Source organism: Pistacia vera, unplaced genomic scaffold (assembly GCF_008641045.1).
Source record: "Pistacia vera cultivar Batoury unplaced genomic scaffold, PisVer_v2 Contig122, whole genome shotgun sequence".
NCBI classification, from domain to species: Eukaryota; Viridiplantae; Streptophyta; class Magnoliopsida; order Sapindales; family Anacardiaceae; genus Pistacia; species Pistacia vera.
In genome coordinates this window covers 650,234-676,674 of record NW_022195271.1, presented here as the reverse complement: position 1 = coordinate 676,674, position 26,441 = coordinate 650,234, and the positions used below count along the sequence as shown (strand labels likewise).

General features: G+C 37.5%; 2 protein-coding genes and 1 pseudogene across 3 annotated transcripts in view; all 3 read right to left on the bottom strand.

The window, feature by feature from the left end:
- Window positions 1–17,281, bottom strand: part of LOC116114573 (putative disease resistance protein RGA4) — a 28,331-nt gene extending 11,050 nt beyond the window's left edge. Inside the window, exons 1-2 of one of the 2 annotated variants that reach the window (XM_031400722.1) lie at window positions 15,547–17,281; window positions 15,228–15,456 (exon numbers count right to left, since the gene is read on the bottom strand). In XM_031400722.1, coding sequence (XP_031256582.1) covers window positions 15,625–16,332 — 708 coding nt within the window. In that variant the 5' untranslated portion in view covers window positions 16,333–17,281 and the 3' untranslated portion in view covers window positions 15,228–15,456; window positions 15,547–15,624. Of the gene's footprint in view, window positions 1–15,227; window positions 15,457–15,546 lie in introns of those variants that run through there. The other variant, XM_031400727.1, reaches the window with a different exon arrangement.
- On the bottom strand, window positions 23–20,931 carry LOC116114592 (annotated as a pseudogene).
- Window positions 20,531–24,654, bottom strand: LOC116114566 (putative disease resistance protein RGA3). Its single transcript, XM_031400715.1, has 2 exons — window positions 21,038–24,654; window positions 20,531–20,948 (listed from the first exon to the last, which is right to left on the bottom strand). Exon 1 carries the CDS (start codon window positions 24,525–24,527, stop codon window positions 21,066–21,068), a length of 3,462 nt encoding a protein of 1,153 aa, XP_031256575.1. The 5' UTR covers window positions 24,528–24,654; the 3' UTR covers window positions 20,531–20,948; window positions 21,038–21,065.
- Between the last annotated feature and the right edge of the window lie 1,787 nt (window positions 24,655–26,441).

The window sequence follows — 26,441 nt, the reverse complement described above, 5'->3', positions numbered from 1 at the left end:
TGTCAGCAGCAATTCAATCAAACTACATGAGACAGCCAACATAATGAGCTCGAGGATACTTTCTCTGTAATTCTGGCCATTGCACAAAGACTGATCAGCTATGTGTAACTTGTAAAAGCAGCCACTTAAAGAAAGCCTTTTTACTCTTGCTATACTCTCAACAGAAACAGAAGACCAATATTCTCATGACCTCTGGCAAAGATGACAAAGTAAAATGAGGGACTCTTAAGACCATCACTTCAGCCTTTATCTAGCCAAAAAAGGTAAAACCTAAGGGTTCAGAAGTATCTTCCACATACCAAAAATAAAATGCAATTACGCATGGAGAATACAATCCCAGGTCCATTGCAAAGAGCCTAGATAGAGGAATTTGATAATCAGTGATTATAATATTAAGAAAACGCTTAAGTAACATTGCAATAACTACAACAGAACACGAGGTAAAAGGTCAAAGCAATACCATTTGTGGTCTGATTCTAATCATTAGCCACAGTGCATGAGCAATGGCAAGTACGGTGTCCAAACAGAGCTTATATATGATTGACCAACTTCCCTGCTTCTGTAGATCTGCATGAACTGTGCAAGGATCCCTTGACTACTTCTGAAGTAAACAAAAGCCAATTAAATAAAAGACTTAAATTAGTAAATGCATGATTTGGAAGAAAAGACAAGCAATACCATAATCATGTGCAATACATGTGATGCAACTTTTAAGTGAATGAATGGCATTTATGTATCCATTTAACATCATCCAGATAACAAAAAAAATTCTCTTGACTCCACCATTCACATGTTAATTTACACATTACACAATAGAAGTTCGTAATATCATGCATCCAAAAAAGGCAGAGTGTGATCAACTTGATGACTGATATCGTTATTTAGCATAACAGTATATGTAAAAGATGGCAACACATAAAGAGAACTTCTAAACCAACTCCTATATAACAATGGTATACAATGTTTCAAGGAGTTCCATACCAAAGCTTTGGAGTCACTACTTAGAACTTTTGTTTTCCTTCAGAAATCCCCTAAAACCAGTAAGCAAACTCACTTTAAATCAGTCCCCCAAACTCAATCTAAAAATTCAATTCGAACTACTCCCTCACCAATTTAGGGTTCTAGCATCATGCTAAATCTTTTGTTTTCTGATGAGCCACTTGGGAGGTTGGTCTACAGTAGGAAGCGTAGAGGTGAGAAGTAGAGGAATATTTGTTATGCATGAGTGTTAGGAGTTTGTTTTGGGAGGACAGGAGGCTTAATGAGATTGGAAGGATGAAGAATTTGGTTATGACAAAAAGTGTCAGAGTAAAAGTGAGGGACAGAGGGAATTGAGGATATTCAGAAGGAAGGTTAAGGTTTGAAGGGGAGGTGACTGACCATCGAGTTCAGTCTTTATCTTCGTTTTGCTGTACTAGAATTGTTCCATTTTGCTGATAATTGCGAGTAGATGATAGAACATGATCTTCTGGATGTACTGTCTGTTTTAATATCAATATAGAGTTTATTTCCTTTTCTTTTTTGTGCTTATTGATTGTTTGAACTGGTATTGGATAGAGTTGTTTGTGTTATCTTGGCGGTTTAACAGGTCAGTGTTCTATCATTTTCCTTAACTCCTGCCGTATTCAAGATTCAGTCCATAGATCTTGCCCGAATGGTTGTGAGTCTGCTGTTTTCATCACTGTGAGGCACATAGAGTGCATCACTCCTTTACCTACTACACTTGATTTTTAAAAGGCATTACTTTAGCTTGACTGATTAACTGATAGATCAATATAATAAGTTAAAAGTATTTACTTAACACCTACAAAACTAACAGTAACTTAAAATAACGATCAGACATTCTCAAACTTCTAAATATCGAAAATTTGATATGGACAAAAAAAATCAATTGCAATTATGGGAATAAAAGCGCACAATTTAATAACAGAATATATGAACCAAAGAATCCTCGAAAACGCGAGCCTTTTGAAGCCTCATATTATCAATGGCAGCGCGATGTAAAAGCGCGGTGCAAACCTGTCCTTTTTGCAGTACCGATAGAGATTCATCATCTCCCCCGTGTGTCCGCCTTCACAAATTCAATTGACAATAGAATCTGATGATTATAATAATAAAAGAACAGCAATTTGATGGATTTTAATAATATCAAATAGACTCACTTGAACCTAAACAACGACGTCGAGAGTGGCTGTAAGGATTACGGCGGCTAGGTTTTCCCGTTAAATAAGAATGTAAAGAAGACGAATTATGAAAATTGTAACGCTAATGCCAACGAATGCCATTATGGACCAGCAACAGTCGTTCAGTTTCTCCATCGCCGGAATTTAATTTAAGTTGACCCGAGTTTAAGTCTTTGAGGCTTGAAACTGTCACCTTCTTCAATTGTTATTTTAATTGCAAATTTAATAACTCTTCCTTCCAAGCAAACCGCTAACTCTTGTCATACCAGTTGAATTCCATAAGATTTCGCAAACAATCAAACAAAATTTAGATACAAATGAATATGAAAAACCAGTATGTGGCAATTTAGTATAGTTTCTCTCCACACAAGGAGAAAAGCATAACCAAAATGAAATTGTCACAGAGCCTTTTCGTGGTTTTAGGTTATATACTAAAGCAGAAACATGTATATACATATACATTACATGAAAGTTTCACATTAATTAATAATTATACAATAAGCATCAATTAACAGTTGATACCTTCACGGCATTCCTGCAATACAGTAGCTCTTCATACCTGCAACAAAACAAATATAATCTATGTTTATGGGGACAAAATTAAGCAATTGAAGAAATTGAAAAGGGACACATTTAGTGTAACTTCATACCGCCCAACTTGATGCAACTAGTAATTATTCAGTGTAACTTCACATAATGTTCGCAACATGTGCTATCTTGTACCAATCTTCTCCTGTTTCCTTCTCACATCGCTTCACCAGTTCAGGGCATTTGGATATGAACAAATTTGGTAGATTAGTGAAGCTCTGGATGCTGGCTGGAACAGATGACAACTTCGGGCATTCATAAATATTCAGAGACTGAAGAGATGTTAGGTCTCCCAGCCAGTGAGGCATGATGCTATTTCAGGGTACCGACTATGCTCAATGTTTGCAGTGCAGGGACATACCTTATGGACTCAGGCAACACTGCAACTTGTACATCACTGTCTTCTCCGCCCCATTCTTCGACACCGACAATCTACAAATCTCCTGATTTTCCTGTCACTGAAAATGCTGCGGGTTTGCCACATATGGTCAACTCCCGGAGGGAACTAAGGTATTTGATACTATCGGAAAAGTCACTAGCTCAGGGCACACCATTAAGTGTCAACTTTCAAGGGCGAGAGAATGTCGTAACCCCTCTGACAAATTAGAAAACTTTATGCACATTCCTAAAGTCAAATGTTGAAGAGAGTATAGGCCTTCCAGTACTTGCTCGAAAAGCCTCAAGCTCAGGGCATCGAGAAATATATAACATTTAAGACCACTGAGGCTAACTAGATCTGTGGCAATCCTTTAAGCTTTTTTAAGTTTCAACATACATATGGCGAAGAGAGGAGAGTTTTGCAAAATCCCATGAGGAAGTAACTAAATTGCGAATTCCAACGACACTTAGGTCAGTAAGGCTTCTGAAATGTGAGATTGATTGTAAGTTCCCCATTGCAAAATAAATCCGTAAACTTTTGCTAAAGGAAGGCATGGTAGGGTATTCAGGCAGTCATAAATTTCTAGCTTCGTAAGACATGGGAATACCTCGCTTCCATCATGTCTTGACAACCTCTGCAATCCCAGACATCTATGAATAATGAGTTCCTCCCAAAGACAGGAATTTTCTCGCTTTGGAAACTTGTATCAATGTCTCCAAGTTATCAAATTTATAATTGTAAGATATCGAGCCAAGGAAGTTGCCACAAGGAGGTAGTTGTTGACAATTCTCACAGCGAGAGAACGTGATAAAACAACATTACTAAGATTTGATACTCCATCCAAACTGAAATTTGGCACCTTTATAACCTCTAATCTTCAAAATTTCAAGGTTTGGGTGAGGCTGAAGGGCTTCAAATACGTTTTCAACCTTTTCCCGGGATTCCGATTCACTATCAAGTTCCCAAGATAGTTTCCAAACGGCGTAGATTCGGTTTTTTTCAACCAAATTGCTTCTTGGGCATCCATCAGATTGCCCACTCTATTAAGATGCATGCACACTATTCTTCTCCAAGATTTAAATCTTTCAATTCAGCCAAGTGACAACCTCTCCTCTCACCCACGATGAAGAGAGTTAAAGTTTTTAAGCAAGTGATCTGTCCAATATTTGGAGGCATTTGAGATAACTTGGTACAACCATTCAGATAAAGATGTCGAAGATTTTTCAGGCGTCTCATGCGCTTAGGTAGCTTCTGAAGTTAAAAACAATCTTTCAGATTCAAAACCTGCAAATTAAGCAAGCTACAAAGTGATTCGGGAAGCAGTTGATATTGGTCGAGAAAAGCCCAGGTACCTTAGATGCTTTAAATAGCAAATTGAAGATGACAATGACATTCCAATGCCAGGCAACAGAGAACTCTCAACGAGATTAATCTTGAGATGTCACAAAAAGATCCCCAGAGATTATCTACATAAAAATCTGGAGCCTTGATATTTGTCCTCAAGGTTTCAACTCCATACAAGCTTCAGAACCTGTAGCTGATGGCTGCAACCGATCAAGATCTATTCTGACATGAAGAGTGCTTTTTGAGATATTATTTGAACCTTTGGCCTCCATGACAGCAAATTCATCCTTCAAATAAATTGCTGCAAGATCATGAACAAGATCATGCATTTTAAATAATAAATTATTGTCAAACTCATCTTTTTTTGCATCTTGAAAAAGGATCGCCAATATAGTTCATTGCATATCTCAATGCCATATCTTCTGGCTCAAAATTTTGACTGCCCTGAATAAAGCCATTGGCAATCCAAATGAATCAACTTTTGTCTCTCAATTTCAGAATCCTTTGGGAAGACAGCACAAAAGCGCAAACATCTTTTTATTCGATGGCAAATGGAGTAACTCAATCTTAAGCTGGTAAGATGGATTTTTTATCTTGTGGCAACTTCCAGATGTCGCTTTCCTTTGATAAAAGCCACTCATTTTCCGCACTTTTATAACACATCAAGCTTCCAAGAGACTTCACAGCCAGAGCACACCGCTACACTTCTTCACTATCTCTTTCCCTATTGCAACAAGGTTTGGACGTTCTTCTTTCTCTTGTCCAAATGCCCGTTCTTTAACAACAACCAGCATTCATCTCTGATAATCCTGACAAATGATGCATGGGAAGCGTTCCCATATGGATGCAACCTTTCTGCTTCGAGTAGTGACAATAATCGAAGCACCTGCCGATCCACATGCCAACCCACACTTTAATCTATCCCACTTCTCTTCGTCTTCACTCCATACATCATCTAGCACAAGCAAATACCTTTTCCTGTTCAATATATCTTGAAGGCGTCTCTGCAAAGGTGTCAAGTCTAGATCATCACAAGCAGTTCCAGTTGCAGATTCAATATAGCTTTTATATCTTCTTCACACTGAAATCCTCTGAAATGCAAACCCAAATTCTCACTCAAAATGCATGCTCACTCTTTCATCATTGTAGACCACCTGAGCAAGCGTTGTCTTCCCACCCCCCAATACCAACAACAGGGTAGACGGAAATGTCATCACAACTGGCTACATGATTCACCAAATTTTCAACAATTATTTCTTTATCTTCATCTCTACCATACACGTGAATTGAGTAATGTGGAGCCAGTTTGGCGTTCTTCTCCGACTACAGCTCCCCTCTGTGAAACTACCCATTCAAAGGAAACTGTATCCTCTCCTCTGCAATTTCATCTCCCTCTCTCAATCTCTTTCATCCAATGCCAATCGTGCGCGAAATAAAATAGTATCTGGACGAAGTTTGTTTAGAGAGAAGTGTTTACCTTGTTGTAAACCTTGAATTTTTGGTATAGAGTCTAATCGAGAGACTTCTGTTGCACAATCATCCAAGATGTCATCCACCTTATAAGCTGCTTTTTTTAGCTTCTGCAGCCAATTCTGAAGCGCCTTGTCTTGCACTTGCTTCTCCTCAGCATCTTCCAGCACAGCTTGAATAGTTGAGAGCAAGCTGGAAAGTTTGTTCATGTCTTTGTCAACACCCCAAAGCAACCCAACCTCCTTTTGGATGAGTGAGTTCAAATTCTCCAGCAAATTTGAACCTTCTCCTCAGCATCTTCCAGCACAGCTTGAATAGTTGAGAGCAAGCTGGAAAGTTTTTTCATGTCTTTGTCAACACCCCAAAGCAACCCAACCTGCTTTCGGATGAGTGAGTTCAAATTCTCCAGCAAAATTTTAACAAAAGCATCAGCCATTTGCAATTGCAAGTTCGAAAATCCAAAGCTCTTTGAGAGATTTGTTATGGGAAGGGGATAGAGGTGGCCTGAGTAGACCAGTAAAGCAAATAAGGATCCTCATCTTTTCATCACCATTTAAAGCAAAAGCAGCTTTGCCCATAAGCAAATAAGGAGCCTCATCTTTTCAACTTCCCAAAAAGTATTTAATGCTCTTCCGTTCTTTCTTTATCCGTTTAAGTTGGTTTGAGAAGCCCATTTTTCAAAGCCCAACCCATTAATGAATTTGATACTGCAAACAAGGCACGATAGAATTACTATTTGCACTCCTTTGTACGGTCATTTCAATATGTTACCGCAGCATCATGTCAAGTTTTTAGATTATATTCAGTGTGAATATTTTGATTTTATGCAGAAAAAGAACGTTCAGACCTTGTAGCGTCTGAGAAAGAGATAGTGAAGAGATGTAAAGGTATGCCTATAGCTGTGAAATCTTTAGGAAGCTTGATGCGCTATAAAACAAAGGAAAATCAGTGGCGTTCTGTTGAAAAAATAAGACCATATTCTGAAATTTGGGCAATGGCTTTATTTCAACAAGAGGAAGTGCTGGGCTATCAACAAAAACTGGACTCATCTTGAGAAGCCCAACCCATTAATGAATTTGAAATTGCATATAAAAAGCCCTGAATTGGCACGAAAGGACTACTATTAACCCTGAATTGGAAACACATAGGCAATGTTTGTAGAAGGGAAGACTCATAATTACAATTCCACCCTTCGACTGGTACGATAAACTGACAGGAAGGAACAATCCCCCAACACTTGTACAGCATCAACTGTTCATCATCATATCTGCAGCTGTTGAAGACATGAGTGGATAATGTTAAATTTAAGCAGAATATGAACTTAAGAGTGCACATACCTCTCAAATTCATGCTACAATTAGTTGTTTATGCTTCTCCTATCGGTAGCAATCTATCTTGTCAAAATTGAGATGACAAGAGATGTAATTAAATAGAGTCGGAGTATGTAAAAGAGATATCTTTGAGAGGACTTAAAAGATAATTGAAGAGAGTCGGAGAGTTGAAGTATGTCCGAAAAATATCTTTAAGAGAGAAGATTGTACTTATTGGAGTAGGTACCGTAGAACTAATCTATTATTATAAAATTGACTCTATAATAAATGTTTATTTATCAATAAAAAACATATTCTTTAATATCGTGTAAATCATAGTTATATGTAATGATATATGTTCTTAAGATGATATAACCATGACGAGAGCATCGAGTGTTTCAAATCTTGATAGTATAAACCATTCGGGGGTAAAACCATACCCTCGAATGCATCTACCTAGGGTGCTTCAAGCTCATGCAAAGTATAAACCATATCCAACAAACTTAGGACAATATAAAATGTACAAAGACTGAAGAGATGTAAGGTCTCCCAACCACTGAGGCAATGATGCCAGATCAGGGTAGCCGGATGTACACAAAGGAGCAGGAATATGCCTTAAGGCCTCTGGCAAGATTGCCAACTTAGCCTGGGAACCTGCACTTGACTAAATTATGAATTTATTAAAGGTAGAGGGATTTGTTGGCAACAAATTTTTTACAATCTAACACCGGTGTCTTCACCAGATATGGTTAAATGCTGGAAGAAACAAAGATGTTTAATACCATCTGGCAAAGCCACCAGCTCTGGGCAGTCAAAATGAATTAAACCCAGAGACTAGAAGGCTGTGCTATTTTGTAACAATCCTCCGCATCGGTTCACCAGTTAAGGGCAATGAGAAATCCCCAATTTTTGTAGACTGCTGAGACTCTGAATGCTGACTGAAAGATAGTAGCATGAAGTCACCATTACTATTGCCCTTTTGTCGATCAATCAATTCAGTACAGGAGAAAATGCATTTCCAACTTCGGGACCAGTATTGCTCACTCCTGGAATGTGATTGCCCAACCATATAAAACAAGACAACCCTTCAAGGGCTCTTATTACTTCTATTTGTTTTCTAAGTCGGTCTTTAATTTTCTTAACCGGCAATCGGAATTCTAGATAACTACAAGCATAAGGAGTCAAATTTTTAAGTCTTTTTTTATGTCCTAGATTCTTATTTTCATCGACTTCTAAGAACACAAAAGCCTTTTCGTATTATTTTCGCAGGCCACTTCTATCTTTTTGCAATTACAAAATTCTCTCATAGCGTTGGATTTCCATATTGAAAGTGAAAATGATTGATGCTCTCGTTCAAATGTTGCTGGAGAATTTGAATTCACTCATCTGAAAGGAGGTTCGGTTGCTCTGGGGTGTTAACGACGAACTGAAAAAACTTTCGAGCTTGCTTCAACTATTCAAGCTGTGCTTGAAGATGCTGAGTACATGCAACTAAAAGGTAAGGCAGTTCAGAATTGGTTGCGAAAGCTTAAAGAAGCAGCTTATAAGGTAGATGACATCTTGGGTGGTTGCGCAACAGAAGCTTCTTGGTTAAAGTCTAAGGCCAAAATTCAAGGTTCATCAGCAAGGTAACCCACTATTATTTTATTTTGTCACGAGATTGGCAATAGAATGAGAGAGACTATTGAGAGGTTAGATGAAACTGCTGAAGAAAGGATTAAGTTTCATTTAACTGAGTGTAGATGGTAAAATCTATAGTTATGAAATGGACTGATCCTGTAAAATTGAGGTCATTGATGATCTGCTGGACCTGTATGCACAAAAAAAGTAAGCGTGAAGCTCACAGGTGGCACCGGTGTGCTGTCTACTGTAAGCACTCTGACACTCAAGTCAGTGATGCTGAAATAGGTATTTAGTGAGAGCTTAGGAGAGAAAAGGTTACCGGAGTCTTGTCAAAGACTAGAACTACGGCAAAAGTGACGGTAGTTGTTAGGAGCAAAAGCTTTAGGAGCTAGTAAGTGATATTGAATATTGAATACACATAGGCAAGCTGAAGTCACAGAAGGACGCCAAACTGGCTCTATCAATACTCAATCTCACATATACGGTTGAGATGAAGATAAGGACATAATTGTTGAAAATTTGGTGAAGCATGTAGCCTGTTGAGCTGACATTTCTGTCTACCTATTGTTGGGATTGGGGGAGTAGGGAAAACGACTCTTGCTCAAGTGGTCTACAGTGATGAGAAAGTGAGAAGACATTTTGAGCTAAGAATTTGGGTTTGCATTTCTCAGGAATTCAGTGTAGATAGGACAATAAAAGCTATAATAGAATCTGCAACATGTGAATCTTTAGACTTAGACCCGTTGCAGAATCGCCTTCAGAACTTAATAAAAAGGTTTTTGCTTTATTTCAAAGGATTCTGAAATTAGACCAATGGCTTTATTTCAATAAGTGGAAATTCGGAGACAGAAGAAATTGGTAATGACATGACCTTGTTCATGAACAAAAGCGTCGGCCATTTTCAATTGCAAGTTAGAAAATCCAAAGCTCTGAGAAAGATTTATAAAGGATACTGCATGTGGAGTTCATCCAACGTGAATAAATTTGAAATTCTTTTAATTATAAGAATCTGCAAAACTTTTAGGTATGCTGTATTATTAAAACTTATTTCATATTGTAATTACAAACGGTTAAATATTTGTTTACAACATTTGATCAAAATATATAAGATTATTTTCTAGATTCCAAAAATATTTAAAGATTTTTTTTTTTAAAGAAAAAATTAGCATTTTTTACTGAAAATTTTTAAATTACATGGAAATACATGAGAGAGTTTTTAGAAAAAATAATTAATAAATCCCTTTAAAAATATATGTCTTTAAATATGCTTCCCTATGTATACTTCAAGCAGAAATATGTTATATACAGATACTATTACATGAAAGTTTCACATTAATTAATAATTATGCAATAAGCATCAACTAACAGTCCATACCTTCGCGGCATTCCAACAGTATCACTAGCTCTTCATACCTGCAATAAATCAAAATATAATCTTTGTTTACGGGGACAAAATGTTGATACTTAAGCAATTGAAGAAATTGAAAAGGGGCACATTGATTGACATACCTTCCAACTTGACGCAACTAGTAATTATTCAGTTTTAAGGTTTCTTCACAATAACGTCCTGAATATGTGCTATCTTGTGCCAATCTTCTCTGTTTCCTTCTCACATCGCTTCACCAGTTCAGGGCATTCCAAAATGACCAATTTTTGTAGATTGGTGAGGCTCTGGATGCTGGCTGGAAGAGATGACAACTTTGGGCATTCAGAAATATGCAAAGACTGAAGAGATGTTAGGTTTCCCAGCTAGTGAGGCAATGACGCTAGTTCAGGGTATCGACATATGGTCAATGTTTGCAATGCAGGGACATACCTTAAGGACTCAGGCAAGACTGTCAACGTTGGACAATTTTCAAGGAAAAACAAGTTATAATTCTCATTGATTTTTCTGTCACCAAAAAATCCTGCGGGTTTGCCACATATGGTCAACTCCCGGAGGGAACCAAGGTATTTGATACCATTCGGAAAAGTCACCAGCTCTGGGCAGCCATTAAGCCTCAAGCTTTCAAGGGCGGAGAGATGTTGTAACCCTTGAGAAAAATTTGAAAACTTTATGCACATTTCTAAAGTCAAATGCTGAAGAGAGTTTAGGCTTTCCAGTACTTGCTCCAGAAAAGCCTTAAGCTCAGGGCAATGAAAAATATATAACGATTTAAGACCACTAAGACTAACTAGATCTGTGTCAAACCCTTTAAGCTTTTCAAAATTTCGAATATACATTTTGCGAAGGGAGGAGAGATTTTGAAGAATCCCATGAGGAAGGTAAACTAAATTGCGAATTCTATCAACATATATGTAAATAAGGCTTCTGAAATGTGAGATTGATTTTAAAAGTTCCCCATTACAAGAACGAATCCGTAAACTTTTTGCTGAAGGAAGACATGGTAGTGTTAATTTAGGACAGTCGTAAATTTCTAGCTTCATAAGACATGAGAATAACTAGCTTCTATCATGTCTTGACAACCTCTGCAATCTCAGCAATTTATGAATATAGAGTTCCTCCAAAGACGGAAACTTTCTCATCATTTTATCGCATTGGAAACTAGGGTCAAAATACTTCAGGTGAATCAAATTCATAATTGAAAGATATCAAATTGCCACAAGAGAGGAAGTTGTCGACAATTCTCGTAGTGAGAGAGCGTGATAGAAACAACATTACTCAAAATTTGATAATCCATCCAAACTGGAAATTTGGCACTTTTATAACCTTCAATCATCAAAATTTCAAGGTTTGGGTGAGGCTGGAGGGCTTCAAATACTTTTTCAACCTTTTTCTGGGATTCCAATTCACTATCAAGTTCCCAAGATAGTTCCAAGCGGCGTAGGTTCGGTTTTTCAACCAAATTGGCTTATTGGGCATCCATTAGATTGCCCACTCTATTAAGATGCGTGACACGTACTTCTTCTCCAAGATTTAAATCTTTCAATTCAGCCATGGGACAACCTGTCATCCTACCCACAATGAAGAGAGTTAAAGTTTTTAAGCAAGTGATCTGTCCAATATCTAGAGGCATTTGAGATAAGTCGTAACAGTTATTCAGATAAAGATGTCGAAGATTTTTCAAGGATCACATGTGCTTAGGTAGCTTCCGAAGTTTAAAACAATTTTTTAGATTCAAAGTCTGCAAATTAAGCAAGCTGCAAAGTGATTAGAAAGTTGTTTGATATAGCTGTGAGAAAGGTCCAGGTATCTTCGATGCTTTAAATGCCGAATTGAAGATGACAACGACACTCCAATTGCAGGCATACGGAGAACTCTCAATGAGATTAATCTCGAGATGTCACAAGAAAATCCCGAGGCTGGAGCCATGATTAATGTCCTTAAGGTTTCAACTCCATACAAAGCTTCAAAACTTGTACATGAAGATTGCAACAAGTCAAGATTTATTCTTGCATGAAAAGTGCCTTTTGAGAAATTATTTGAACCTTTGGCCTCCATAAAAACAAATTCATCCTTCACAATAACTTGTGCAAGATCATGCATTTTAAATAATAAATTATTCCCAAAATCGTCTTTTTTTGCATCTTGGAAAAAGGATCGTCAATATAGTTCATTGCATATCTCAATGCCAATATCTTCTGGCTCAAAATTTTGACTGCCCTGAATAAAGCCACTGGCAATCCAAAGATGAATCAACTTCTGTCTCTCAATTTCAGAATCCTTTGGGAAGACAGCACAAAAGGCAAAACATCTTTTTATTTTTGATGGCAAATGGGAGTAACTCAATCTTAAGGCTGGTAAGATGGAATTTTTATCTTGTGGCAAATTCCAGAGCTCCCTTTCCCCTTGATAGAAAGCCACTCATTTTCCTCACTTTTCCAACGCATCAAGCTTCCAAGAGACTTCACAGCCAGAGGCACACCGCTACACTTCTTCACTATCTTTTCCCTATTGCAACAAGGTTTGGACGTTCTTCTTTCTCTTGTCCAAATGCCCTTTTTAAACAACAACGAGCATTCATCTTCTGATAATCTTGACAAATGATGCATGGGAACGTTCCCATAATGGATGCAACCTTTCTACTTCGAGCTGTGACATAATCGAAGCACCTTTCAATCCACATGCCAACACACACTTTAATCTATCCCATTTCTCTTCATCTTCACTCCATACATCATTTAGCTCAGGCAAATACCTTTTCCTGTTCAATATACTTTGAAGGCGTCTCTGCAAAGGTCTAACTCTAGATCTTCACAAACAGTTCCTGTTCATATCTACTTGAAGGCTTTTATGATCTTCTTCACACTGAAATCCTCTGAAATGCAAACCCAAATTCTCAGCTCAAAGTGCATGCTCACTCTCTCATCATTGTAGACCACCTGAGCAAGATGTCTTCCCAACCCCCCACTACTAACAACAGGGTAGACAGAAATGTCATCAAAACAGCTGTTGAGATCCCATATCTACTAGGCACGCTCAAACTAATGAGTTTTAAGAGTGGGTAATCCTCTTACTCAATAAGGCATTTTGGGTGAGAGTTAGGCCCAACTCCACAAGTGGATCAGAGCCAACCCCATTTGAGTTGAGATTGACCAACGTGGTTTGTCAATTACCTCCATTCATAGACAAGTGGACCATATTGGGCTTGACTGTAAGAGAGTGTGGAGATTCCATATTGACTTAGCACGCTCAAGCAAATGGTTTTAAAGTGGGCAATTCCCTATTCAATAAAGCCATTAGGTGAGGAGTTACCCCACTCCAACACAACTACATGATTAACTAAATTTTCAACGTTATTTCTTTATCTTTACTCTACCATACCTTATTGAGATGTGTAATGATTCAGTTGCTGCATTCTCTCGCTTCATCGATTCCCCTTCTGTGAAACTGCCTCAGTCAAATGAAACTTGTCCTCTCCTCTGCAATTTCATCTAACCTCTCGCTAATCTCTCTCATCCTAATGCCAATCTTGCGACAAAATAAAATAGTATCTGGACGAAGGTCATTTAAAAGAGGAGTGTTTACCTTGTTGATACACCCACAATTTTGTCTTTAGACTCTAATCGAGAGATCTCTGTTGCACAATCATCCAGATGTCATCTACCTTATAAGCTGCTTCTTTAGCTTCTGCAGCCAATTCTGAAGCACCTTGTCTTGCGCTTCCTTCTCCTCAGCATCTTCCGCACAGCTTGAGTAGTTGAGAGCAAGCTGGAAAGTTTTTTCATGTCTTTGTCAACACCCATAGCAACCCAAACTCCTTTCGGATGAGTGAGTTCAAATTCTCCCGCAAAACTTGAATAATGTTGGAGTTGTTGCTACTTCAGCATTATGGGTAACGGAGGCGCACTCGGGAGTCCTTTTTGGATTGGGCTTAGGAATAGAATCCTTGTAAAACTAGGTTTAATCTCTTAAACCTAGTATATAATCATACTTTTCTCTTGTTATGTGTGTGAGAGCAATTCATTCATTGTAAACGAGAGAAATGAGGCATATTGCAATATTGACTCAGCTGGACGTAGCATACATTGGGTGAACCAGGGAAATCGCGCGTATTATTTTCTTTGTTTACTGTTTGATTTGTTTTAATATATATTTTGTTCCTGTTGTTGTCTCTATTTCGTTCAATAAAAGGGTCATCCTTGCAATTGCAAGTTTGAGAATCCATGCACTGAGAAAAATTTGTTATGGAAGGAGATAGATGTGGCCTGAGTAAATGGAATTGGAAGACTTGCATGTAGCCTGAAATCAATATTGTAAGGAAGAATTTATGGCAGAAAACCTGACTCGGAAATTTGAGTCATGTGCTGGCCAGTTAAGAAAAGAACAGATTACCAACTAATCTAAGAAGGGCAAGTATTTGTTACTTTTACTTTTAGCTGCTTCTCCTCTGTATCTTCAAGCACAACCTGAATAGTTAGACCAAGCCAAAAAGTTTCTTCATTCTTTTGTCAACACCCCAAAGCAACCCAACTTTCTTTAGAATGAGTGAGTTAATTCTCCTGAAAAATTTGAACAGAAGCCCGTTTGAAATGCAAGTTCAAAATTCCAAAGCTCAAGAGAGAAATTGTGATTGCAAGTACTAGCAAATAATATAAACGTTGTGGTGCGATTGACTTGAAGTCGTGATTGAAAATTTGACCGCGTTTCATAGTAGATTGATATACCTGTGAAAATTACAGCAGTATGCTGATAAAAACACACTATGGACAAGCAACAGTTTTTCTCTTACTCTTTAGCTAGGTTTCAAGAATTGATTGCATTGACAGAATCAAATCAAATCATTCAACATCAAACCATGTCGTTTTACATTATTCCATATCTACAAAAGAGAATCACAGAATAATGTGTAAACATTAAAAAAAAAAAAACAAAAAAAAAAAGTCTTTGGTATACACCACATAAGGACGAGCAGAACACATTTATTTACAATACAAAGATATTCATAACATAACTGCTACCTCAATATATACATTACAATCCTCATTAAAACAAAAAACCAAAAAAAAAAAATAATACGTTGTTACATGAAATTTCCGCCTTGGCTGGCGTAATGTTGGAATTAACTGCCCACAAACACCTGAGTGGCTGTGATAGAGCGGCCCTAGCTCATCATGTCTGCAACGGATCCAAATATAATGTTTATAGTGAGAACAAAATTTTGAACTTATGATAAGCATAAGAAGAAAGCTTGGAAAGGCCCAATACCTATCAGCTTAATGCAACAATTAGTCTTTTATGTTTCCGTTTACCGCAGGGGTTCCACGTCTATGTTTGGAACATGTGCTATCTTGTACCAGTCATCCCCTCCCCTGTTTCCTTCTCGCATTGCTTCACCAGTTCAGGGCATTCTGAAATGCCCAAGTTTTGTAGATTGGTGAAGCTCTGAAAACTTGCTGGAAGAGATGGCAACTTTGGGCAATCAAATATTCGCAAAGACCGAAGAGATGTAAGGTCTCCCAACCAGTGAGGCAATGATGCTAGATTAGGGTAGAAGCTTATGCTCAATTCTTTCAGTGCCAGGGCATGTCGTAAGGACTCAGGCAAGGCAACCAATTTAGGACGAAAATCAGATTCTTCAGGACTGTCCTTCATAACTATCAACCTATGAAAACCAGGATTTCTTGGGCTATAACGGGCATCAAAACCTGTGAATTTACCAGATATGGTTAGGTGCTGGAGCAAACTAAGGTATTTAATACCATCTGGCAAAGCCACCAGCTCTGGGCAGCCATTAAGATTCAGCCTCTCAAGGTAGAAGAGGCGTCCTAACCCCTCTGAAAAAGATGAAAACCTTCTGCAGTTGATTAAATCCAAATGCTGAAGACAGTTGAGGCCTTCCAGTCCTTGCTCCGGAAAAGACTCAAGCTCATGGCATGTCCTAATACACAATGTTCTAACAGCACCAAGGCTGACTAGTTCTGTGGGAAAACTCTTAAGCTTGCTGAAATTTTCAATGGCCAGTGACTGAAGAGAGGTGAAGTTTTGCAGCATCCCCTGTGGAACTCATTGTTAATGTGTAAAGAAAGGTACGTAAGGCTTCTGAGACTGAAGATTGATTTTAGGAACACCTCACTACAGCCCCTCACTTTCAAGTCTTTCACTGAAGGAAGACATGGCAAGCTCAACTTTGGGCAGTTGGTTATACTTAAAGCGGGTAAGACATGGGAGTAGCTCTCTTCCATCCTCTCTTGATAACCTTTGCAAACTCGGCAAATCTCTAAGATCGAGGTTCTTCAAACATGGGAATCTTCTCATCATTACACCATCTTGAAGACTATGGTCAATGTACAACACATGAGTCATCCCAATTATTGTAAGATATCGAAGGCATGGAAGTTGCCCTAAGAGTGGAAGTTGGCAACAGTTCCTACATCTTGTAAGGTTGATAGAAACAACATTTCTAAGAATTAGCTCTCTCATCCAGAGTGAAAATTTTGTGCCTTTGTAATCCTCTATGACTAAAATTTCAAGGTGTGGGTTAGGCTCAAGGGTTTCAAGAACCCTTTCAGCATTTTCCTGCTGTTCAATCTCATTATCAAGTTCCCAAGACAAGTACAAGCTGTGGAGACTTTGCTTTCCAGACAAATTTGCTTCTTTGGCATGCATTGGATTGCTCACTCTGTCAAGATGTTTAATATGTAGCTGTCCTAGGAGATTTAGTCCTTTCAGTTCAGCTATGAGAGAACCTTTTGTCTTACCCACAATGAAAAGAGTTAAAGTCTTTAAGGCAAGTGATTTGCCCAATTTTTGGCGGCATATGACATAATGAGACACAATTACTTAGGTAAAAATGTCGAAGATTTTTCAGTCGTCTCATGTGTTTAGGTAGTTCCTGAAGAAACACACAGCTTTCCAGCTTCAAAGTCTGCAAATTAAGCAAGCCACAGATTGATCTAGGAAGCATTTGCATACAGGTTGAAGAAAGGTCCAGATATTCTCATGACCTGCAGGCAAAGATGACAAAGTAAAATCAGGGACTCTTAAGACCATCACTTCAGCCTTTATCTAGCCAAGAAAAAAGTAAAACCTAAGGGTTCAGAAGTATCTTCTACATACCTAAAATAAAAATGCATTTACGCATAGAGGAATACAAGTCCCAGGTCCATTGCAAAGAACCTAGATGGAAAGGAATTTGATAATCAGTGATTATAAGATTTAAGAAAATGCTTAAGTAACATTGCAATAACTACAACAGAACACAAGAGGTAAAAGGTCAAAGCTAATACCACTTGTGGTCTGATTCTAATCATTAGCCACAGTGCATGAGCAATAGCAAGTAAAGTTGTCCAAACAGAGCTTATATATGATTGACCAACTTCCCTGCTTCTGTAGATCTGCATGAACTGTGCAGAGGATCCCTTGACTACATTCTGAAGATAAACAAAAGCCAATTAAATGAAAAAGACTTAAATTAGTAAATGCATGATTTGGAAGAAAAGACAAGCAATACCATAATCAGGTGCAATACATGTGATGCAACTTTTAAGTGAAATGAATGGCATTTATGTATCCATTTAACATCATCCAGATAACAGAAAAAAAATTCTCTTGATTCCACCATTCACATGTTAATTTACACATTACACAATAGAAGTTCGTAATATCATGCATCCAAAAAAGGCAGAGTGTGATCAACTTGATGACTGATATCAGTTATTTTGCATATACAGTATATGTAAATAGAGAGCAACACATAAAGAGAACTTCTAAACGACCACCTATATAACAGATGGTATACAATGTTTCAAGGAGTTCCATACCAAAGCTTTGAGTCACTAACTTGGAACTTTTGTTTTCCTTCAGAAATCCCCTAAAACCAGTAAGCAAACTCACTTTAAATCAGTCCCCACAAACTCAATCTAAAAATTCTATTCGGACTACTCCCTAACCAATTTAGGGGTTCTAGCATCATGCTAAATCATTTGTTTTCTGATGAGCCACTTGGGAGGTTGGTCTACAGTAGGAAGCGTAGAGGTGAGAAGTAGAGGAATATTTGTTATACATGAGTGTTAGGAGTTGTTTTTGGGAGGACAGGTGGCTTAATGAGATTGGAAGGATGAAGAATTTGGTTATGAGCAAAAGGTGTCAGGGAATAAAAGTGACGGACAGAGGGAATTGAGGGATATTCAGAAGGAAGGTTAAGGTTTAGAAGGGGAGGTGACTGACCCTCGAAGTTCAGTCTTTATCTTTGTTTTTGCTGAACTTAGAATTGTTCCATTTTGCTGCTAGATTGCTGGGTAGATGATAGAACATGATCTTCTGGATGTACTGTTCTGTTTTAACATCAATATAGAGTTTATTTCCTTTTCTTTTTTGTGCTTATTGATTGTTTGAACTGGTATTGGATAGAGTTGTTTGTGTGTATCTTGGCGGTTTAACAGGTCAGTGTTCTATCATTTTCCTTAACTCCTGCCGTATTCAAGATTCAGTCCATAGATCTTGCCCGAATGGTTGTGAGTCTGCTGTTTTCATCACTGTGAGGCACATAGAGTGCATCACTCCTTTACCTACTATACTTTAATTTTTAAAACGCATTACTTCAGCTTGACTGATTAACGGATCAATAATTAATAAGTTAAAAGTATTTACTTAACACCTACAAAACTAACAGTAACTTAAAATATAACGATCAGACATTCTCAAAGCTTCTAAATATCGAAAATTTGATATGGACAAAAAAATCAAATTTGCAATTATGGGAGTAAAAACGCACAATTTAATAACAGAATATACCTTATGAACCAAAGAATCCTCGAAAACGCGAGACTTTTGAAGACTCATATTATCAGTGGCAGCAGCAATGTAAAAGCGCGGTGCAAACCTGTCCATTTGCAGTACCGATAAGAGATTCATCATCTCCGCCGTGTGTCCGCCTTCACAAATTCAATTGACAATAGAATCTGATGAATTATAATAATAAAAAGAACAGCAATTTGATTGGATTTTAATTATATGAAATGGACTCACCTGAAACTAAAACAACGGGCGTCGAGAGTGGCTGTGAGGATTTGGTGCGGCTAGGTTTTCCCGTTAAATAAAGAACGTAAAGAAGACGAATTGTGAAAATTGTAACGCTAATGGCAACGAATGCCATTATGGACCAGCAACAGTCGTTCAGTTTCTCCATCGCCGGAATTTAAAATTTACATGCGTGTTTACTCTGCAGAAATTGGCGCGAATTCGATTTCTCCGATGAAGGGAAAACTGGAGAAATTACTGTAAACAGTATGATTGAAAAAGAGCAAATATGAGCAGTGACCGTGATGGAAGCTCTGTCTGTCACCGTCACGATAGCTACCATTCTAGTAATTTTGATTAGCTTTCTTTTCACTCGGAACGTCGGAATATGCAAGTCTAGTTTCTGACGGAAGGCTCCAAACGAAGATTAAATATAATTATACATGGATCATGAATAGTCCGCAATGCTGGACTGTCGACGAACTGGAATCTTCTTGAGAAGCCCAGCCCATTAATGAATTTGATATTGCAAATAAGACCTTGTTCAATTGTTTAGGAAGAAAAGGGCCGGTCATTTTCAATTAAGTAATATTACATCGATAACCTTTTTTTCATAAATTTTATCTTATAACCTTAACATAACAGTTCATAATTAATTTTTTGACAGAATAGTTCATAATTAGTTAACTGTAATTTATCATGTGAATCCTATTATAAACTGTCATGTCAAGGTTATGAGAGAAAATTTGTAAAAAGATATTGTAAATAGTTTAAAAATCTAAAGCTTCGAGAAAGATTTGCAAAGGATATGCATGTGTGGAGTTCATCCAAAGTCAATAAATTTGATTTTTTTTTTAAATTATAAAATTTAAATTTATATCCTTTTCTTTATATAAGAATCTGCAAAACTTTTTCAGTATACTATTAAAATTGATTTCATATTGTAATTAAAAACCACTAAATATTTGCTTACAACATTTGATCAAAATATATAACATTATTTTTTAGATTCCAAAAATATTTTAAGATTTATTTTTTTTAAAAAAAAAATTAGCACTTTTTTACTGAAAATTTTTAAATTACATGGAAATAGTTGAGAAAGTTTTAAGAAAAAATAATTAATAAATCCTTTTAAAAATATATGTATTTAAATATATTTCCCTCCCAAAAAAATATTTACTCCATAATGCATTTTATTAAAAAAAAAAAAAAAAAGAAAAAAATCCTAAAATCATTGTAGATAATCTACAATTAATTGCATTCTAATTTAATTTAAGTTGACCCAAAGGTTCAAGTCTTTGAGGCTTGAAACTGTCACCTTCTTCAATTGTTAAATTTAATTGCAAATTTAAATAAATCTTCCTTCCAAGCAAACCAGTTGAATTCCATAAGAATTTAGATACAAATGAATATGAAAAACCAGTATGTGGCAATTTGGTATAGTTCTCTCCATACAAGGAGAAAAGCATAACCAAAATGAAATTGATCACAGAGCCTTTTCATGGTTTTTGGTTATATACTTAAGCAAAAACATGTGCATACAGATAATATTACATGAAAGTTTCACATTAATTAATAATTATGCAATAAGCATCAACTAACAGTTCATACCTTCACGGCATTCCTGCAATATCACTAGTTCTTCATACCTGCAACAAATCAAAATATAATCTATGTTTATGGGGGCAAAATATTAAGCAATTGAAGAAATTGAAAAGGGACACCTTGATTGACATACCGCCCAACTTGATGCAACTAGTAATTATTCAGTGTAACTTCACAATAATGTTCCCAACATGTGCTATCTTGTACCAATCTTCTCCTGTTTCCTTCTCACATCGCTTCACCAGTTCAGGGCATTTGGATATGAGCAAATTTTGTAGATTGGTCAAGCTCTGGATGCTGGCTGGAAGAGATGACAACTTTGGGCATTTATAAATATTCAAAGACTCAAGAGATGTTAGGTCTCCTAGCCAGTGAGGCAATGATGCTAGTTCAGGGTACCGGCATATGCTCAATTTTTGCAGTGCAGGGACATACCTCATGGACTCAGGCAACACTGTCAACTTTGGACAATTAATATGTTCTTTGCCACATTCTGTTGAAAAGACCAAGTCACAAATCTTATTCATATTTCTGCCACCAGAAAATGCTGCGGGTTCGCCACACATTGTCAACTCACGGAGGGAACTAAGGTATTTGACACTATTCGGAAAAGTCACCAACTCAGGGCAACCATTAAGTGTCAAGCTTTCAAGGGCAGAGAGATGTCGTAACCCCTCTGACAAATTTGAGAACTTTATGCACATTTCTAAAGTCAAATGCTGAAGAGAGTATAGGCCTTCCAGTATTTGCTCCGAAAAAGCCTCAAGCTCAGGGCATTGAGAAATTGTTAACGATTTAAGACCACTGAGGCTAGCTCGATCTGTGGCAAACACTTTAAGCTTTTTGAAACTTCTAATAGACATTTCGCGAAGAGAGGAGAAATTTTGCAGAATCCCATGAGGAAGGTAAACTAAATCGTAATTTGTTTCAAGATGTAGGTGAGTAAGGGTTCTGAAATGTGAGATTGATTTTAGAAGTTCCCCATTGCAAGAATGAATCCGTAAACTTTTTGCCGAAGGAAGGCATGACAGGGTTAATTCAGGACAATCGTAAATTTTTAGCTTCGTAAGACATGGGAATAACTCGCTTCCATCCTGTCTTGACAACCTCTGTAACCTCGGCAATCCATCAATACAGAGTTCCTCCAAAGACGGGAATTTTCTCTCGCCTTGGAAACTTGCAACAATGTACTCCAGGTTAATCAAATTTATAATTTCAAGATATCGAAGCCAAGGAAGTTGCCACAAGGGAGGAAGTTGTCGACAATTCTCACAGTCAGAGAGCGTGATAGAAAAAACATTACTCAAAATTTGATAATCCATCCAAACTGGAAATTTGGCACCTTTATAACCTTCAATTTTCAAAATTTCAAGGTTTGAGTGAGGATAAAAAATTTCAAATACTTTTTCAACCTTTTCCTGAGATTCCGATTCACTATCAAGTTCCCAAGATAATTCCAGGTGGCGTAGATTCGGTTTTTCGACCAAATTGGCTTCTTGGGCATCCATCAGATTGCCCACTCTATTAAGATGCGTGACACGTAATTCTTCTCCAAGATTTAAACCTTTCAATTCAGCCAAGTGGCAACCTCTCCTCTCACCCACGATGAAGAGAGTTAAAGTTTTTAAGCAAGTGATTTGTCCAATATGTGGAGGCATTTGAGATAAATTGTAACAATCATTCAGATAAAGATGTCGAAGATTTTTCAAGCATCTCATGCGCTTAGGTAGCTTCCGAAGTTTATAACAATGTTTCAGATTCAAAGTCTGCAAATTAAGCAAGCTACAAAGTGATTCGGGAAGCAATTGGATAGAGGTGCAAGAAAAGTCTAGGTACCTTAGATGCTTTAAATAGCGAATTGAAGATGACAACGACATTCCAATGTTAGGCACACAGAGAACTCTCAACGAGATTAATCTTGAGATGTCACAAAAAGATCCCCAGACATTACCTGTACGAAAATCTGGAGCCATGATTATTGTCCTTAAGGTTTCAACTCCATACAAAGCTTCAGAACCTTTATATGATGATTGGCTCAAATCAACATCTATTCTGACATGAAGAATGCTTTTTGAGATATTATTTGAACCTTTGGCCTCCATTACAGCAAATTCATCTTTCACAATAAATTGTGCTAGATCATGAACAAGATCATGCATTTTAAATAATAAATTATTCCCAAACTTATCTTTTTTTGCATCTTGAAAAACGGATCGCCAATATAGTTCATTGCATATCTCAATGCCAACATCTTCAGGCTCAAAATTTTGACTGCCCTGAATAAAGCCATTGGCCATCCAAAGATGAATCAACTTTTGTCTCTCAATTTCAGAATCCTTTGGGAAGACAGCACAAAAGGCAAAACATCTTTTTATTTCCGATGGTAAATGGGAGTAACTCAATCTTAAGGCTGGTAAGATGGAATTTTTATCTTGTGGCAAATTCCAGAGCTCACTTTCCTTGATACAAAGCCACTCATTTTCCTCACTTTTATAACGCATCAAGCTTCCAAGAGACTTCACGGCCAGAGGCACACCGCTACACTTCTTCACTATCTCTTTCCCTATTGCAACAAGGTTTGGACGTTCTTCTTTCTCTTGTCCAAATGCCCGTTCTTTAAACAACAACCAGCATTCATCTTCTGATAATCCTGACAAATGATGCATGGGAAGCGTTCCCATAATGGATGCAACCTTTCTGCTTCGAGTAGTGACAATAATCGAAGCACCTTTCGATCTACATGCCAACACACACTTTAATCTATCCCACTTCTCTTCATCTTCACTCCATACATCATCTAGCACAAGCAAATACCTTTTCCTATTCAATATATTTTGAAGGCGTCTCTGCAAAGGGTCTAAGTCCAGATCTTCACAAGCAGTTCCAGTTGCAGATCCAATTATAGCTTTTATGATCTTGTTCACACTGAAATCCTCTGAAATGCAAACCCAAATTCTTAGCTCAAAATGCATGCTTACTCTCTCATCATTGTAGACCACCTGAGCAAGCGTTGTCTTCCCAAGCCCCCCAATACCAACAATAGGGTAGACGGAAATGTCATCACAAGCTACATGATTCACCAAATTTTCAACAATTATTTCTTTATCTTCATCTCTACCATATACGTGAGGTTGAGTAATGATGGAGCCAGTTTGGCGTTTTTCTCTGACTTCAGCTCCCCTCTGTGAAACTACCTCAGTCAAATGAAACTTTGTCCTCTCCTCTGCAATATCATCTAACCTCTCTCTAATCTCTCTCATCCTAATGCCAATCTTGCGACAAAATAAAATAGTATCTGGACGAAGTTTATTTAAGAGAGAAGTGTTTAGCTTGTTGATACACCTTGAATTTTGGTCTTTAGACTCTAATCGAGAGACTTCTGTTGCACAATCATCCAAGATGTCATCTAACTTATAAGCTGCTTCTTTTAGCTTCTGCAGCCAATTCTGAAGCGCCTTGTCTTGCACTTCCTTCTCCTCAGCATCTTCTAGCACAGCTTGAATAGTTGAGAGCAAGCTGGAAAGTTTTTTCATCTCTTTGTTAACACCCCAAAGCAACCCAAACTCCTTTCGGATGAGTGAGTCCAAATTCTCCAGCAAAATTTGAACAAAAGCATCAGCCATTTGCAATTGCAAGTTGGAAAATCCAAAGCTCTGTGAGAGATTTGTTATGGAAAGGGGATAGAGATGGCCTGAGTAGATGAGTAAATGAAATTGGAAGACTTGAAGGTGTTTGGAAGTCAATATTTGTGGGTCCTGACTTGGAAATTGGAGTCATGTGGCATACTGCTAAGAAATTTACAGATGAAGACAAAAGAAATAGAAGGATTTTTGAAAAGTCTAGCTTTCTCTGTCTATGGAAATGCAATTTCTACTCTTAATTTATTACCAGACCAAAAATATGTGTAGAATGATTAAATGATAAGATTGAAACAGTAATGGTGACAACTGCCTTCACTAACTTCGGATTGATGATTGAGGAGAAAAAAGAAACGAAAGCTTCTACAAAAGCTTACTTTATCTGTTATAGCGTGGCCCAATCATACATTCATACTCCCAGTTAGCCGTCCCTAAAGGTGATAAGATTACTGTTAATGGAATTTGATCAGCCATTATAATCAAATACAAGTTCATACTTCACATTATTATTCAATGACTAAAAAAAAAAAGAAACCGAAAATCAAGTAAACACTATGAACACAACCAACAAACAAGTAAAAAAATTGATAAATTTATTACAGATTTATTCAGATTTCACAAAAGCAACACTGAATAACAACTAATCGGTCACACCCAGTATACGGAGTGTGCTTTCACTCTTTTGGTGGATCATTCTTTAAGAATCCATCTATAGTAGAAGGAAACTCCAAGCCACCAAATCCACATTCATCACCATCTAAAGCACAAGCAGCTTTGCCCATAAGCAAATAAGCCAACCTCAAAGGCTCCTCATCTTTGCAACTTCCCAAAAAGTATTTAATGCATCCCTCCAGTCTCTCCACTCCTTCTCACACTTGGGTCCCTTAACTCCAACAGTCTTTTCGTAAAACCCCACCTTCACATTCACAACAATTACCAACACCACCCCTGTCTTCCTCTTTTTCGTTTCTCTCTTCAAAATGATCGGATATTCCCAGAAGCTGCACTAATATTCTAATGTCATCAACATCATTGGATTCGTGATCATCGGTCGTTGTTGGGTTTATCTGCAGAGAGCTTTGTTGGGTTAAAGGTGGAAATTCAGGAGACAAAGATAAAAATGCTTGTGGGGCTTCACTGTTCCCACTTTCTTGGAGAGTTGGGCTGTTGTGGGTTTGGTCTAAATGGAGATATATAGGGGAGCCAAGCAATTCTGTTGATGATTTAAACTTAGTTGCTTTCTTGTAGTGGTGGTGTAGAAGAGGGGTGTTGTGTCTGATGTTCAAGGGTAATTCTTTTCTCAACCTGTCCACAAATTAAAAAATAAATAAATAAATAATAAGGTAGAAAATGAGCGTGCTTGATAGAGAATTAAATTGAGAACTGGAGCACTGGAGATACCTGCTTGACTGAGGAGAAGAAACTGGACTGTATGATAATCAGGGGTGTCACTCTGTTTATGCAAATAAAAATTTACACCATTAAACTGACTCCCCTGTCCTCTTTGGTGAAACCTACAAGAGGCTTTTTGAATCTCACTAGTAACTTGTGTACAACTTAACTTGAGAATCAACTATAGAGCAATTGCAATAACTTTAAAAATTTAGATTGGCACAGCAAAAACCTGAAGAAATGTTGCAGTACCTTGTCAGCAGGAATTCAATCAAACTACATGAGACAGCCAACATAATGAGCTCGAGGATACTTTCTCTGTAATTGTGGCCATTGCACAAAGAACTGATCAGCTATGCGTAACTTTTAAAGAAGCAAGCCACTTAAAGAAAGCCTTTTTACTCAACATAGAAAACAGATGACCATATATTCTCATGACCTGCAGCCAAAGATGACAAAGTAAAATGAGGAACTCTTAACACCATCACTTCAGCCTTTATCTAGCCA

Bases quoted from the DNA above. Each gene is read 5' to 3' on its own strand.
- LOC116114566 (XM_031400715.1), bottom strand. From the start codon at position 24,527: ATGGCTGATGCTTTTGTTCAAATTTTGCTGGAGAATTTGGACTCACTC.